The 15,736-nt window shown below is 45.7% G+C and overlaps 2 protein-coding genes and 1 pseudogene across 3 annotated transcripts; 2 read left to right on the top strand and 1 right to left on the bottom strand.

The window, feature by feature from the left end:
- Nucleotides 1-1,029: 1,029 nt before the first annotated feature.
- LOC133899882 (polygalacturonase-like) lies at nucleotides 1,030-2,732 on the top strand. Its single transcript, XM_062340914.1, has 3 exons — nucleotides 1,030-1,472; nucleotides 1,609-2,127; nucleotides 2,220-2,732. Exons 1-3 carry the CDS (start codon nucleotides 1,050-1,052, stop codon nucleotides 2,436-2,438), a joined length of 1,161 nt encoding a protein of 386 aa, XP_062196898.1. The 5' UTR covers nucleotides 1,030-1,049; the 3' UTR covers nucleotides 2,439-2,732.
- A 1,505-nt stretch (nucleotides 2,733-4,237) lies between these two features.
- On the bottom strand, nucleotides 4,238-5,462 carry LOC133900472 (chitinase 2-like; annotated as a pseudogene).
- A 5,378-nt stretch (nucleotides 5,463-10,840) lies between these two features.
- Nucleotides 10,841-14,735, top strand: LOC133899970 (putative disease resistance protein RGA3). Of its 2 annotated transcripts, XM_062341019.1 has the most exons (3): nucleotides 10,841-10,932; nucleotides 11,103-12,280; nucleotides 12,771-14,735. In XM_062341019.1, exons 2-3 carry the CDS (start codon nucleotides 11,134-11,136, stop codon nucleotides 14,471-14,473), a joined length of 2,850 nt encoding a protein of 949 aa, XP_062197003.1. In that variant the 5' UTR covers nucleotides 10,841-10,932; nucleotides 11,103-11,133; the 3' UTR covers nucleotides 14,474-14,735. The 2 variants fall into 2 exon arrangements, with proteins under 2 accessions (XP_062197003.1, XP_062197004.1); XM_062341020.1 differs by having other exon boundaries at nucleotides 10,841-12,280.
- The last annotated feature ends 1,001 nt before the right edge of the window (nucleotides 14,736-15,736 follow it).

Here is a 15,736-nt window from a genome sequence, read left to right as displayed (position 1 = left end):
TCGGATGGGGTGGCGGCGTGATTCGAGGTTTCGGCTTGTGGGGTGGACCGTGGACTGGATAGAGTGTCAAAACTTCAGAGGAGAGGGGTAGTTTGGTCAAGACACTTCACATTGGGGAACTTTTTATTTTTATATTTTTAAAATTAAAAATTACAAAAAATATATGTCTGTTTTAAAAATTATAAATCTAGACTCATGTCGCCCGTTGGGCCATCTGTGATCGCTCTTCCAATGGACGACAAGTTTAAAAATAAAAAATATTACGTACTAATATTCTTCAAATTCAAAACACTATAGAAATAGCTATAACATTTTTGAATAATTTTCTTGATGTAGAGAATGATATCATCTAGCTCTAAAAAAAAAGTTTCGACAAAAATATAACTTAGAAAAAAAAGACAAACTTCAGGATCCTGAAGTTTGTCTTTTTTTTTTTCTCATTGCACAAGTAATTGTTTGAGTTGAAAATTTTTAGAAGGCTAGATGATAGTATCTTCTATACTAAATAATTTTTTATAATTATTTCTATAGTATTTTAAATTTTGAGAGCATTATAACATAATATTTTTATTTTAAAACATATTGTCCGTTGGAACGCACTACAGTAGTCTAGATAAGTAATTTTTTTAAACAGATGAATATATTTGCAATTTTTTAAAAAATATATAAATAAAATGAACGTGTGTTTGTTTACTTACCATGAACGTGTATTTGTTTACCTTGTCCCAGGATAGATCGAGTATTGCTGGCTAGCTTGTACGTGAAGCTGTACGGCGCGCTTTAAGTCGTTGATTGTACGGACCTGACCTTCAGCTGCAATCTGCTCGTTCCGAGGCAACGAACATGGCCGATCACCGCAGAGTCTCGCCGAAACCCAACACGATCCATGATCCCTTCCTCCTTAATTCACGACGCCGCCAATCGTGATCGATCTTGATTAACCTGCAACGCAAGATTCCGTTACCATAAATACCGTAGCAAATCAAATTAAAATCCGCCGTATTCTTTCTCCAGTCGTCATAGGTAAGCTAGCTACAACAAAGCTACGGATGGGCGCTCTTAGCATTCTTGCGCTCGTGGTGGCGTCCCTCGTGATGACGGCGGCGGCGGAGGAGTACAACGTGGTGGACTACGGCGCGCGGCCCGGCGGCCAGGCCGACTCTGCGAAGGCGTTCCTCGCCGCGTGGGCCTCGGCGTGCAACGACACGGGTAGTTCGGCGCCGGTGATGCGCGTGCCAGCGGGCACGTACCTGGTCAGCCAGGCCTACTTCAAGGGACCGTGCCGGAGCACCGCCGGCGTGGTCGTGGCCGTCGATGGCACCGTGCTCGCACCGGCCGCCGTGGACAACACGTCGTGGATCATGTTCCACTACGCCCACGGCCTGAAGATCCGCGGCGGGACGCTGGATGGGCAGGGGCAGGCCTTCTGGGCGTGCAAGACGGCCGGCCGGCGATGCCCGCCCGGCACCACGGTTAGTGATCCACACCTGCTAGTTCATCAGTAAATGTAATAAAATGGAATGTGACTGCTATTCGTTGATTTGCACGCCGGTTCATTGCCATGTGAAAATTGTGGTTGATTATAATGTTTCATTGCAATCGATGCAGACGCTGGACATCAGCCAATCCAAGAACGTGAGCGTCAAGCGGCTGACGCTGCTCAACAGCAAGAACGTCCACATGTCCATCTTCGACTCCACCGGCGTGACGCTGCAGGGCATCAGGATCGTCGCGCCGGCCGACAGCCCCAACACCGACGGCGTCCACGTGCAGCTGTCGCGCGGCGTGCGCATCCTCAGCGCGACCGTCGGCACCGGCGACGACTGCGTCTCACTGGGGCCCGGCACCTCCGACGTGCTCATCAGGAACATCAGGTGCGGCCCGGGGCACGGCATCAGCATCGGGAGCCTGGGCGGGGAGGCCGGCGAGGCCGGGGTGCGGAACGTGACGGTGCAGGGGGCGGCGCTGACGGGCACGCAGAACGGCCTACGGATCAAGACGTGGGGGAAGCCCAACAACGGGTACGTCGCCGGCGTGTCGTTCGCGCGCGTCACGATGCGCGGCGTGCAGAACCCCATCGTCGTCGACCAGAACTACTGCCCCGGCAACGTCAACTGCCCCGGCCAGGTATGTAAAAGAAACTCGATTGCATGCATGCATGGCACGGTGACAATTGCGAGTTGCTCAACGTTTCGTTGTTGTTGTTTCTCGTCGATCAGAGTTCAGGGGTGAAGATCAGCGACGTGGAATACACGGGCATCGAGGGAACGTCGGCGACGCCGATAGCGGTGCGGTTCGACTGCAGCGGCAGCAACCCGTGCACGGGGATCAGGCTCAAGGACGTCAACCTGACGTACCAGGGCAAGCCGGCGCAGTCCTTCTGCAAGAACGCCGATGGGTCGGCATCCGGAGTCGTCAGCCCGCCGAGCTGCCTCTGAGTTCAGATCTGGCCATTGCCGGCCGGGCGTGCGCCGCCATCTTCCCCTGCCGACCGCGGGGCGCAAGATTTGCAGTGCGCAATCTCTCAGTCACGGAATCAACGGCTGAGAGTACTGACCATTGTGTCGCACACACGCGTAGTACTTTACTTTGTGAATCAGAGTCAAATGCAACTGCAAGCATTAGAAAGGTTTTACATGGAAGTGCGGCAGGTGCATGTAATGTAGGCAGCAAATCTGTAACGTAATAACTGTTTGGTGCATCTGAACGCTATTCCCATGTGTATGGCCGGTGTGGACTACTCACTCCGTTCTCAGATAGATGACCTTCAAATATGCGTGCATGCAATTTTTAGAGACTTTGACTGCTAATAAACACAAAACGTTCAGATGACTATATTCTCAGTAATTTCTGTTAACAAATACTTTTTCTATTTAGCCTTATAAGGGCCTTATTAGTTTACAAACCAAATGATTTGGATTGATCGGTGGGTTGGAGTTGGCCCATTCAACCTACTTAGAGCATCTCTAATAATACAATCTACTACTCCCTCTGTCCCAGTAGTATACAGGGCGCACAAAAATTTTCACCGAGACCAGGGAGAGGGCGCGCGAGGGAGTTTCTTCCTGATATACCCCTAATTAAACACACGATCGCCGCATGCATGCGGTGCCAGGAATCGTCGCTCGAAGCGTGTCGTTGGGCGCGCGCCATGAAGCCCTTATCTCGAACTGTTTGTGTGTTTGACTTGAGTAGTACTCCTGTCTGCATGGGAAACAGACGGGCTGTGGCCTCCACTCGACGAGCGCTTGAAATAAAGGAGTGACAGCTCACAGGTCTGTTTGATACATTTTTTCTGATTCAAATTCTACGTAGGAAATAAATTCTTAAGGAAAGTAATTATATGGTTAAAAATAATTTTAGAGTAAATTTTACGAAGAAAATGATTATGTATGAGAAACGAATTAGGAGAAGTTACTTTTTTCAGTTCTCAACATCTAAGTTTATTTCAGATAATCACTTACACAAAATCCAATCTACAAGTTGTTCTGAGAGCTCTGCCAAATAAACCTACAGGTGGATGGAGCAATCTAGGCACAAAGCAGCCCATATTGAAGGGGCGTATTATAGCAGGACAACGACAAAAAATAATAATATGTCCTGTATACTGGGACGGAGGGAGTACTAGCTAAAAGAGTACTCCATGTCTAATGTAATAGGCTGTCTCTCTAATGGACTAGCTATAACATAATTTTTAAATTTAATTAGAGTCTATATGTAATAGTGTATTAAAGTTTATATACGTCTTGGAGAGCATTATAGACTGACTACTAATTAGTAGCTAGATTTTCTCTCTTCATTTATTCTCTTCTCCACATAAGCAAAAATCTGATATGCCCTTCATTATAGCTAGCTGACTTGGATTATTCAAGATGCCCTTACACATTCCCGCTAGTGGATTGATGAAAAAGTAAATTATAAATTGTAAGCACTCTTATATCTTGATTGTTCCTATTCCTATGTCCATCTGTTCGAAATGCAAGAATTTCACTGGTTTTCTTTTTTGGCATTAATTTCACAAGTTTCGATTCAATTCCTACAGGAATCTAGAAAATTCCCGCTTTCCAAACGGGCCATGAAATGAACATGATTTAAGTTTCCTACGCTCATTTGGTTATTAGATGACATATCAAACAGCATGAAAATATGTAGTGAAATGCCAATTTCACTCCATGTAATGTGTCAACCTTAGGCTTGATTAGCATACAAATTGCTCCATACAATTTAGGCTTTGAAATACAACTACATACGGATTGCTTATGTCGCTTTACTCATACGACAGTACACGTAGCGACGTGCTTATTCCTTATTTATTAAGTCCATCCATTCCATAACATACTAGCCACCATCCGATCAAAGATCAATGGTTGGCAATGATCTGCTGCCCCTGGGTCTCGTACTTGAAGCCGTAGCTGCTCTGCTTGGAGCTGTCCGCCGACCAGATGAAGAGCCCCGGCAGCTTGTTCTGCCGCTGCAGCTCCTTGGCCGCGCTGATGCCGAGGTCCGGCGAGATCAGGCCGGTCGTGTTGCCGGTCTTGAAGCTGGCGAGGACCTTGCTGCCAGGGTAGTTTCGCCGCCTGCTGGTCGTAGAACTTGACATATATGGCCACGTCGGTGTTGTCGCCGTAGCCGTAGAACTGGAAGTTGACGTAGTCGATCACGCCGGAGTACTTGCGCCACAGCGGTTGGTAGTACTTCTGGATCACCGGGTCCTCGAACGGTGCGATGGAGGTGGTTATGTACGGCATCTTCGCCTTGAGCTGCGTCAGGAGGCGGCCGATGCACTCGACGAACGTATTCACGTCGGTGCCGTCGGCGAAGTGCTCGTAGTCGACGTCCACGCCGTCGAGCCCGTAGGTGTTGATGATGCTCGTGAGCGATGTCACGGCGTTGGACACCCACGAGTCGATGGACTTGGGGGTGAAGACGGCCTTGGTGATGTCCTGCACGCTGTCGCCGCCGAGCCCCGCCATGACGGCGACGTTCGGGTGCGCCTTCTTGATGGCGGCCACGGCGGCGGGGGACAGGTTGCCCGTGTCCCAGAACGGGCTGAACACGCCGTTGGTCGGCGCCGGCGTGGGCTGCTGGTTCACCGGCGTGTAGTCGATGGCGAAGGCGAGGATGAAGTGGAAACTTAGCATGGCGTTGATCGGCACGTCGGAGAACTGGACGCCGGTGAACTGCGCGCCGATGTACTCCCGGAACAGGTAGCCGTTCGTCATGGCTGACCGAGATGGTTTCCGATTGTGTCCCGAAGCAACTGGGCAAGCAGTGCCGTGCACACATCGATGGAGAGGCAAGGAGGCATATTTATACGCGTTTTGGTGTTTCTGGTCGTCGGCACGGAAGCCAGCAGCGAACTAACAAGTCACGTCATTAATCTTTCTAGTCAAAAGAGAAATTTCAAAAATCTACAACTATTTTAATATATATTACAAAAACCTACAATTTTTATTGCTTATTTCAAAAACTTACAAGTATCTTGACATATATTGTAAACAACTTTTGACACATATTGTAAACAACTATAACTTTCTCACCGTGACAGTTTGACTCACGATTAATCCTTCTATTACGTGCCATGTAGGATGACAGGTGAACTCACGGTGAGAAAGTTATAATTTTTTAAACATGTGTTAAAAGAGTTGTATGTTTTTGAAATAAACACCAAAATTTGTAGTTTTTTACGGTATATATCAAAATAGTTGTAGTTTTTGAAATTTACTCTTTGTAAAAAGGAACAGAAATTGTGTGGCACAGACTTTGTGATGGAATGAATTCCTTGTGCTATACTAAAAGAGGACCTTTACAGTACACCTAAATGAGTGCATACTGTCTATTTTCTTCATCCGGTGGTTTAGATTGGTCCAATGATACTCTATCGCTCATCAGTATCAGAGGTATCATTAAAGAGTATCATGGTTATCATAAGGGTAGGATTGGAAAAAAAACTATGATAAACTTGTAAATTATATGTTTAATTAGGGAAGATCAAAATGTTAGTTTATTCTTCGGATAAGCTTTCACTTATTCTGTTCATTTCATTTATTAGGGTTTCCACCCTCCGTCGGTCGGTCGATGATGGGTGGCGAAGGTCCGAAGTCCGGTCAGTCAATGACGTAATTACCCCTAAGGGTATCAAGATAATTACAATAATACTTACTAAAATGGACGGTTGGATCACAACAATGATACTCTCTATCATCTAGTATCATGGTGTACTGTAAAGGTTCTCATACTAAAAAGCCGAGTACTGAAACTCCGAACATACAAAACCGAGTCAATTTCACAGAATCTTCACTGCAATAATGTTACTTGATGAATTCACCATGGAGAAAAGAAATGGAATAGTGTTATGACTCAATATAAAGGATTATTCGTTTTTTCCTACATATTTGAGTCGTTGCACCTCACGTCCACGGCGGCGAAAAGGACCTCTAAAACAACCCACAAGAGGATCAAGTGCAAAGTCCAATATATAGTGGAAAAAATCTCCTTATAACACTGACTATTGCATGCCGACTTGCATGTTTTCCGTTCCGTTGTCAAGGAAAAAAGGGTACCCCATTTCGAGAAGAGAAAACAGTGACCGTGTTGCCGACCTGCGTGTAGAACAAGTTAATATACAAAAATCAATCAAGAAAGAAGATGAAGGGCAAGGACATGAGAGACGATAGCGACATATACAGTCCCGACGCAATCCATTCTGCTGCAATTGGAGGATATAGTGGATGTACCATTGAGGACATTCAAGCTCTCCTATCCAACCAAGTTGAGGACCATATCTCCAACTGTCATAGGAGGCCTTATCTCTTATTTCCGTAACTGTCGGTGTCGCGAGGAATAATTCCTTTTGTTCCACAGCAAAATGGACTAACTGCATTGCGTATCAGAAAGAGTACACGCGCAGTCGCACTACTACACTGACCCTCGAACACGAGATGAATCGCGTTAGCGCGCCATCGGCGACACGTCGTCCGAACTTGGATGCATCGACCGATCTCCTTTCTCGAGGCGGACGAGAAGACTTTGCATGAGCTGTCACACGCCGCGTACGTCTCGCCGCAAGGCAAGGCAGCCTCCGATGTTGAATTTCTCCGGGCATCGTTACGGGAGGTTCTTGAACATCTCACGCAGCCTCCGTTGTCGTATCTATACCATGCAATACTCTTTCCGGAGTCAGACCTTGCGAGCTGCGCACGCCGAGGCCGGTCAGCGGCGCAGGCGCAGCGCAGGTCAGCCAAGGCGTGGCGCGTGGTGCCGTTCGTACGGTAGCTCGTCTTAGCGTATCGGCGTATTGCTAAAGCTGGTGAATCTGAATGCGTTATTTGTCTCATTCTGTGTCTGCAGGGGAGTTCTCTATGATCCTCGTTTGAATATACAAGAATATGACCAAACTTTGATTCAATAACCGAGTCACGTGATTGTTCTCGAACTAACAGTTGATGCTGTGGCAACAATTTTTTTTTCTTTTGTCACATTAAGGAATCTAGCTAGTCACTAATGAAAAAGGTAAACTAGTGGGTTGCGAGCCATAGCTACTACTTTGTAATTTGAGCTATGCATATGTACATTGGCCATGAACTCTGTGTTGCCATAAAATTTAGTCAAACAGTATCATAGTGAGAGTAGTGGTTAGATTTTCAAAGAGAGAAGTTAAGGTTCATAGCTTTAAACTTAATTTTATCAAAAATGAGATGATAAAGGATGGCTTTCAAGCTATGTATCTATGAATCTTGGTATATTCTTATTTTTATTCATCAGTTGTTTAGTAAATTTCTGATGATGTTGATCTCTCTCCTTTTAATCTCTTGTTCTTGAAGATTTTGTTGATTTTTCACTCTTCGCTTTTGGCAGTGATTTCGAGTGATTTTGTTGGGGCAAAAGGTTGCTAGGACATGTGTGAGAACATCTAGAGTGATTCGAAAATGATTTCCTCACACGAGTATATTTTAGTTGTTTTTCTCTAAAATTTTCCTCTTCATGTGATTTTAGTCAAATCTACAAAATTGAGGGTGAATTCTTGATCCCTTTGTTGAGATCTTTTGGATAAAGATTCACCATGTATGTGAGAAGCTTTGGCTAAAATTCTGCTGGATTTGGACCATATTTGGTTAGTTTTTTAGTTTAGATTTTAAGTTATGAGCTACTGTTTTTCAGTTCTGCTATCAGTTCGGAACTTCCGGTTTTTATCCTGATCATCCGTGAACAGTATTTTTAGCAACCAGATCTTTTCAGACTTTCCTGTTGCTCGGTGTACTGTTCATCTGGTCGAAGCAATGGTCATCAGTACTGGTCGGAGTTACTGTTCATCAGTACTGGTCGTATTTCCTGGTCATCAGTACCGATCGGAGTTACTGCTCATCATTAATGGTCGAAGTATTGTTCGTTAGTAATGGTCGGAGTTGCTGGTCATAAGTACTGATCGGAGTACTATTCATCATTACTAGTAGGAGTACTGTTCATCAGTACTGGTCGAGAACTTTCGCTGTTCGCTGTGAGCACACTTTCGTGTTGTTTCCACTGTACATGGTGTTGCGCTTAGTTATAATTCGTTCTTGAGATACGTTAGGTTCGAATTGAACATAGACCTTATTCATATTGAAGAATTTTTAAAGGCTCATATTCACAACCCCCCTCTAGTCATTGTTCTGGTCCTTCAAAGGTAAACTAGCGGGTTGTGCCCATGGGCGCGCGTAGAGCCATAGCTACTACTTTGTAATTTGAACTATGCATATGTACATTGACCATGAACTTTGTGTTGCCACAAAATTTCGTCAAACAATATCATAGTGAGAGTAGTGGTCATACCTGTGTCTATTACTGTCCTTTTGCCACAAAGATATTTCAAGCACCCTCTCTGCAGGAAATAGTACAGTGCCTTGTCTGGCGTGTTCACAGTCCAACATAGGACCATCTGGTGCCTTCAACACCACCAGACTCGCCTTTTGCAACCTCTCTTCAAAAATTAGTCCGACGAATTGTCCGGTCTGTACACCAAGTGACACCGGATCATCCGGTGAGGTATTTCAAATCTAGCACCAAGACTTCTCTACATAAAATAGTCTGGCACTGTACTGAGCCCATCACTGGAATATCCGGTGCACCTTTCAAATTTTGCCGCCAACCAAAAATTTGTCCGATGCACAATCTATCTCAACACTGGACTATCCGGTGAGAAAATATTTTCTCACACCGGATATTCCAGTGAGGTCAATTTCCTTGGACCCGAGACCGAAACTCCAACACCAACTTGGATTAGCCAAAAACAAAATCACACGCAAACAAGTTCAACTCAAGATCAACATTATCAATAATTCATCAAAATCAAATCAAGTCACATTTCAACTTGTTCTCTTAGTTCCAGAGCTGCTAGAGGTGTCTGTTGATCAGGCACGTGAACGCCAACAGAGGACCAGCAGGCTTGTGCAAAGTCATAAGGATGTTCCAGCGCGCGACTCCTGATGCTGTCCTTGACAGAGCACACAATCGTATGATTGCAGCACCATGTTCTTCCTTCGCAACATCCCTCTAGTGTTCACTCTGTCGTTCGCATGCAACCAGAAAGAGACTTTATGCTTCCGTTTGACATGAGGACTGCAATATCCAGCTTATGGCAGCGTGGACATTTGACCGGCCTATCATCCTTTTGTAGGCTTTTTAATTTGCTGAAGAGAAGACACTAATTGTTTCCCCATATGTTTGACCGGACATCATGTGAAGTTCTGGAAAATCAGTGCCCTGGATGAGAAGCACAAGCTGCTGAAAATGCTCAAATGCCTGGATTGACATGGGCAGATGAAAAAGATCCTGAATAGCTTGCATCTGCATATAACATATTCCACCGTGGTGGAGTTGTCTATAGCATAAGAACGTAGCATATTTTCATATAATCCCAAACATCCTCGTGATGGTATAAGCTAGAAACGTACGTACGGAGATGACGCCAAGGGTGCAAACATTGGCCAAGCATAGCTGTGAAAAGCATGACGAAGGCCTAGGCGGAACCGATGGCACGGCGCAAGCTAATTAAGCCAGCGATAGCATTTGAAACTTAAGCCAAACAACGCAGTAACGTCACAATGTATTTGAGTGTCATATTTTCCTTGAAACCATAGCAACGCATCACAGACATCTAACTAGTACTCCCAATCGTCGCAAATACTTAACGTTTTGAACAAGACATGATATGATTGGTCTCCTAAGCGTAACTTTGAGTTGTGATATAACAAAAGGCTAATAATCCACACACATGATTTTCAAATCTCCAAAACAAATATATTAAAAGCTATTGATAGTCAAAGTTTTAAGAGTTTGTCTAACTTTGTCTAAAAAATTATGTTTAATTTTGTGCCAGGAGAGAATATATAGCAAAAGATGAAGGAGGAAATATAAAATGGGCCATAGTTAATTAATTATTCTGTCAGCCGCAGGTACATGTCACTCAATTTTGTCTACTCGCGCCAACAACCTTTGGGTTCCTCTCCAAGTCTTGATGACAGGTAAGCGATCTCTACGCTGGTCGTGCTTCCACTGGCTAGCACTCACATGCGGTTTTTGACTAGCTAGCGGGGGAAGGCGAGATCTTGACTGTATCAGCGCATTGAGCTGTATGTACTAATAAATTCATTTAAAACCTAAGTTGGTGAGAAAAAATATATAATTTATTTTAATATTCTCTCATGCGAAGGCTTTCTTAGACCTCAAATATGAAAATATGAGTCAACTATAATTTTTTTATTTAATTAATAAGTAATTCACTTATGTTTCAACAGAATCGTCTGACTTGCCAGCTAGATCACATGCTATATACAGCAGTGGTTGAGTTAGGTTGGGTGACCCCAGATCATCCATGGACAACGAGTAGCAGCAGATCACGCTGCCATGCCGCGCTGCCTGCATCTTGCTCTTCTGAACTCAGAGGCCGGACGGGTGATTACGTAGCTTCGTTGACTTTCCAGTGGATCACTTCGTATCATCATGTATCCTAGCTGGATCTGGGCATCTGGCTCGTTCCTGGGTCCTTCCCAGCAGACCCAGCTAGATCTTGATAACCATCATCTTCTGCAACGTTCAGTCAGTTGTACAACTTGAATTGGCAGGTGAGTTGGAGGAGTACTTCCGAGCGCCGCCATGGCAGAAGCAGCTATTGTGGTTGCAGTGGTCGGGTGGTTCGTGGCGCCCAACATCAAGGAGCTCATGGATTGGGCACGCTCCGACGTGGTGAAAAGGTACAAATGGTCCAGGGGCTTCCAGAAGAAGCTTTTAGATCTGGCTGTAGCTTTGGAGGAAATCAATGACGTCGTGGGTGCAGCCAGCGCGGGCTTCGTCAACGACCGAGCCAGGATCGGCCGTCTGTGGAGAATCAAGGATGCCATTCACGATGCGGAGGAGCTCCTGGACAGGTTCCAGTACGAGATTCTCGAGGCAAATCTGAGGAATCTTGAGAATCGCGGGAAGCAAAAGATTGGCAGCAGGGAGTCGCGGAAAGAGCTGGAGGAACTGCTAGGCCGGCTAGATGAGCTTCGTGAGAGCTCGCGAGATCTCCTCCAGGCTTCACAGAGCGGCGTACGTCCCATCCCAAGGCTCATCACGGGTCCGCTGCCAATAAAGGATAAGATTTTCGGGTACGACAAGGAGTATACAGATCTGTTGTCCAGACTCAGTGGTGGTGATGCTGGAGTTGTTGCCATCATCGGCCATGCTGGGACGGGGAAGACGGCGCTTGCTCGGCGGGCTTTCCACGACCAAAAAATCGTTAGAGCCAAGTTCGACCTCTGCATATGGGTATGCGTCTACGGCAAGTTCACCGAAACTGAGCTCCTAAGGGAGATCTGGAAGTCTGCTTTTCGCCTTGGTCCTGTTGGCGAAATGAATGTCACTTGCCTTCAGCTGGCGCTTACACTGATGGTAAAATCAGCCAGGAGGTACCTGCTTGTCCTAGACGACGTATGCAACGACGAATCGGCGGCGGCCAGTGAGCTCGGCAGATGGAAGACATGGGACACGGTGTTGGCCCCATTCAAGCAGCATGGAGGACGAGGGAGTAGGATTCTAATGACAAGCCGGGCTGAGATTTGCGCGACAACACTGGGTGCAGGTGCACACATCGTCCTGAATGGGATCGATAACCATTCATCCATGATGCTGCTCAAGAAGACAGCATTTGGGGATGAACATGCTCAATTGCCTCGGGAGCTGCAGGAAGTGCTTGACTGCAATGTTGGCAAGTTACATGGCTCCCCGTTAGCAGCTGAAGAAGTCGGCTTCACGTTGAAAGGTACTCCCCCTCCATCCACAATTGTTGGTCATATTTTTCTTAATTGTCTTGTTCACATTCCAATGCAAAATAAGTGTAGTTTTCTATCCACTTTTTATCTTAGATTGCTTTTTTTTTTTTAAGAAAATAGATAATCATCTGGCTTTTTGAATCCTGAGACATATATAGCTAACATTTGATTATTACAAATTCCTGATATAAGTAGCTAACATCACACAGGGAGGAAACAAAGTAAAACTATAAAGTATTATGAAGCTTGCAATCTATAACTGCATAGCCACTTGTGCTTGACGAAGACCTCTATTGTCACCACTCACCACCTCCAACATATAATAAATTGTTAAAAACTCTTCCCTTTGATCCTTCCTGTGAATCATCTCAGAATCTTATATTACTTACATGTATGCATTGGTTTTTTGGGAAATATCCATTTTAGAGATAATAATTACGGTAGGCTATATGTTTGAATGTCTTCTTGATTACGTGCAAGATAAAATATGCCCAGCAAACTTGGACGAAGGGATTAAGTGCAACCGGATAAATAAATGGAGGGAAATCATGAACAAAGACCTTCACAAGAATGTTTATAAGGCTCATTTGTCGAGCTATCAAGACCTATCCCCGCAGCTACAGCGTTGCTTCGCGATCTGCAGCATATTCCCAAAGAAATGGAGGTTTGAACCTGAAAAGTTGATCATGATGTGGATAGCTCTCGGTTTTGTCCAAGGTCCTTCGGAATTCGGCGAGAAGACCACGGAGGACGTGGCGAGAGGGTATTTTGATGCTCTGCGGCAACGTTCGTTGTTCCAAGAAGCAGCCACGGTTAAAGATAAATCAGGAGTTAGTTACTATGTTATCAACGATCACATTCATTCGATGCTTCGGCTAGTCTGTCCAAAATATTACCTGACAATTGATGGCAGTCATGGTAAGTCGCCCATCCCTCTCACAGTTCGCCACTTATCTGTCACCACCAGCTGTCTGGATCAGCTCAAGGGATATCCTGACGGGTTGAAAAAGCTGCGAACGTTGCTAGTCTTCAACGACGATTATGCCTCTTCGTCGTCAGCCTCGGCCTTGGTCAGCGTACTCAAGAAATTCAAGGGTGTGAGAGTGTTGGATTTTTCTGATACGTTCATAGATGAAATGCCGGAGGGCATCGGTGAGCTGAAGCATCTGAGGTACCTAGGTCTTCCTAACACCATCAGCAACCTTGGTGCTCGTGTCCCCAAGTTATTACTTCTGCAGACGTTGTATCTGAAGTATATTGCAAAGATGGGTGGCATCGGAAGGTTGGATAAGCTGCAAGGATCAGTTGAATTCCACGCAGGCAAGAGTGAAGAAGGGCACGGCATGGGGGAGCTGGAGAAGCTCAACTCTCTCCGCAGGATGCTCAGCATAAAGGGCCTTGAAATCGTCGGAGGCAAGCAGGAAGCTCAGAGTGCTCAGCTCGATAAGAAGGAACATTTGAAGGTTCTGAAGCTCCAATGGGAGCATCGGAGTCAGCAGCAAGCTAAAACGTCGGACTCGACCGTGATCGAAGGCCTCCAACCTCATCCCAATCTGGAGAAGCTGCACATCACAAGGTACCTTGGGACGACGTCGCCTACCTGGTTGGCGGACCCCAGCGTTCTGGGGAACCTGAGGTCCTTGTATCTCAGGAACTGCAGGGAGCTGAAGGACCTGCCTCTCCTGGGCGGGCTCCCTCGTCTGGAGCTTCTGAACATAAAGGAGCTATCCTCTGTGGAGAGGATTGACCATAGGTTCTGCGGCAGCGGTGCGTTCGAGTCGCTGGAGAAGATGGTGTTAGACGACATGCCCAGGCTGGTATCCTGGGACGCTGAGCCCTGCGGCGATGGCATCTACACACCAATATTGTTCCCTAGGCTCAAGGAGGTGAAGATCATCAACTGCCCCAGGTTATCCTCGTTGTCGGGCCTCCTATGCTGCCGTTATTCCCTGAGTCACCTGCACGTGGAGAGATGCCGCGACGTCACAACAACTTTTTGTAGAAGCAGCTTTCCATCCCTCACAGAGCTGGACACGCTGGGATGCCCCGGCCTGCACTTCGAGGAGTCACCAGATCAGGGTGATGTTCGCACCTGGGCTCTTCTTTTCATCCTAGTTTTGCTTTGCATTTATTACAAGATTAAGAAACATCTATTTGTCACTACCATTCTGCAAAATCTCTGATTCTGCCACTGGCAAGGCAAGTCTACAACTGCACGTCAGTGTTAAACTGGATGACGTGTGAGGGATTAGGAAATTTTGCGGTGCCAAGTAAACAATTGTCCCACTTATTTGTGTTGACTCTAGAGTGCTAGCTATTACAGTATGAATCTGTTAAGCCCGGCCTTTTGCAGGTTTTCTGGGGCAGAGCTCCATTACCTGATACTGTAATAAACTAGCAAATATACCCGCACAATTGTGCGGGCCAGACCTATTTTGTTTTTACAATGTTAGCCATATTTTTTCGTATTCCCAGTGAACTCAACTGTTTCCAAAATGAATATGCAAGAATGTAATGCTATAACGCGAATACCTTTCTAACCATGATATTGTCTATGAGAAATACGGATCATAATTTGACAATAACAGGACTTCCCTTGCTGTTAGGTGCCTAGCTCTTTCCCTCTCTACTCGGATCAATTAGTCATTTTTCTAGGTTTACCATTGATGGATAGGTTCAATGTGCCCCGTCTTCTTCCATGCGACCCTGCCTCAGCACATTGCGCACCACGTGAAATATTCCTGTTGGTTTGCCGTTGTTCCATCATGTCTTGGTGCTGCTCTACCATTGTGACTTGCCGGCCATGCCTACTGATGTTATTGATCTGCTCGTCTAATCATCCGCAGTTTTGCTGCAATCTTTATCTCTTCTTTTACTCTATTCTATTTCTACCCTATCTGCCCACATAAAAGGATACTATCCTCCTTACAAGCCACCTGTCAACTCTCCTTCCAGCCATGAACTCTGCCACCGTGCAACTTAGTCGAGTTGACTGTTCTTCTACATACTCTTCTCTTCTAATCAGGATTGGTCTGCTCCAAGCATCCTCATTTTCCTTTTAACTTGATGTCTTCTCACTTTCTCCACGCATACTTCATTAATTTCCATGCTTCTTTACCTGGCTTCTAGGGGTGGCAATGGTTGGGTCAGAAACAGGAGGATGCGTCCCCGCCCCGAGAAATAGTTCTTCTCAAGCTTGACTTTGAAAAGGCTTTTGACAAGGTAGAACATCAGGTCATTCTGGAAATTCTCCAACATAAAGGCTTTGGACAAAAATGGATTTCTTGGGTATCTCAGATTCTGAGTTCTGGAACCTCTGCTGTCCTTTTGAATGGAGTGGTAGGAAAGGTTTTTCATTGTAAAAGAGGTGTTCGTCAGGGAGATCCTCTCTCCCCCCTTCTTTTTGTCCTTGCTGCTGACCTGCTTCAATCTGTTCTCAATAAGGC

The sequence above is a fragment of the Phragmites australis genome, chromosome 19 (assembly GCF_958298935.1).
Source record: "Phragmites australis chromosome 19, lpPhrAust1.1, whole genome shotgun sequence".
NCBI classification, from domain to species: domain Eukaryota; kingdom Viridiplantae; phylum Streptophyta; class Magnoliopsida; order Poales; family Poaceae; genus Phragmites; species Phragmites australis.
The sequence above is the reverse complement of the archived record's forward strand: the minus strand, read 5'-3'. Positions and strand labels throughout refer to the sequence as shown.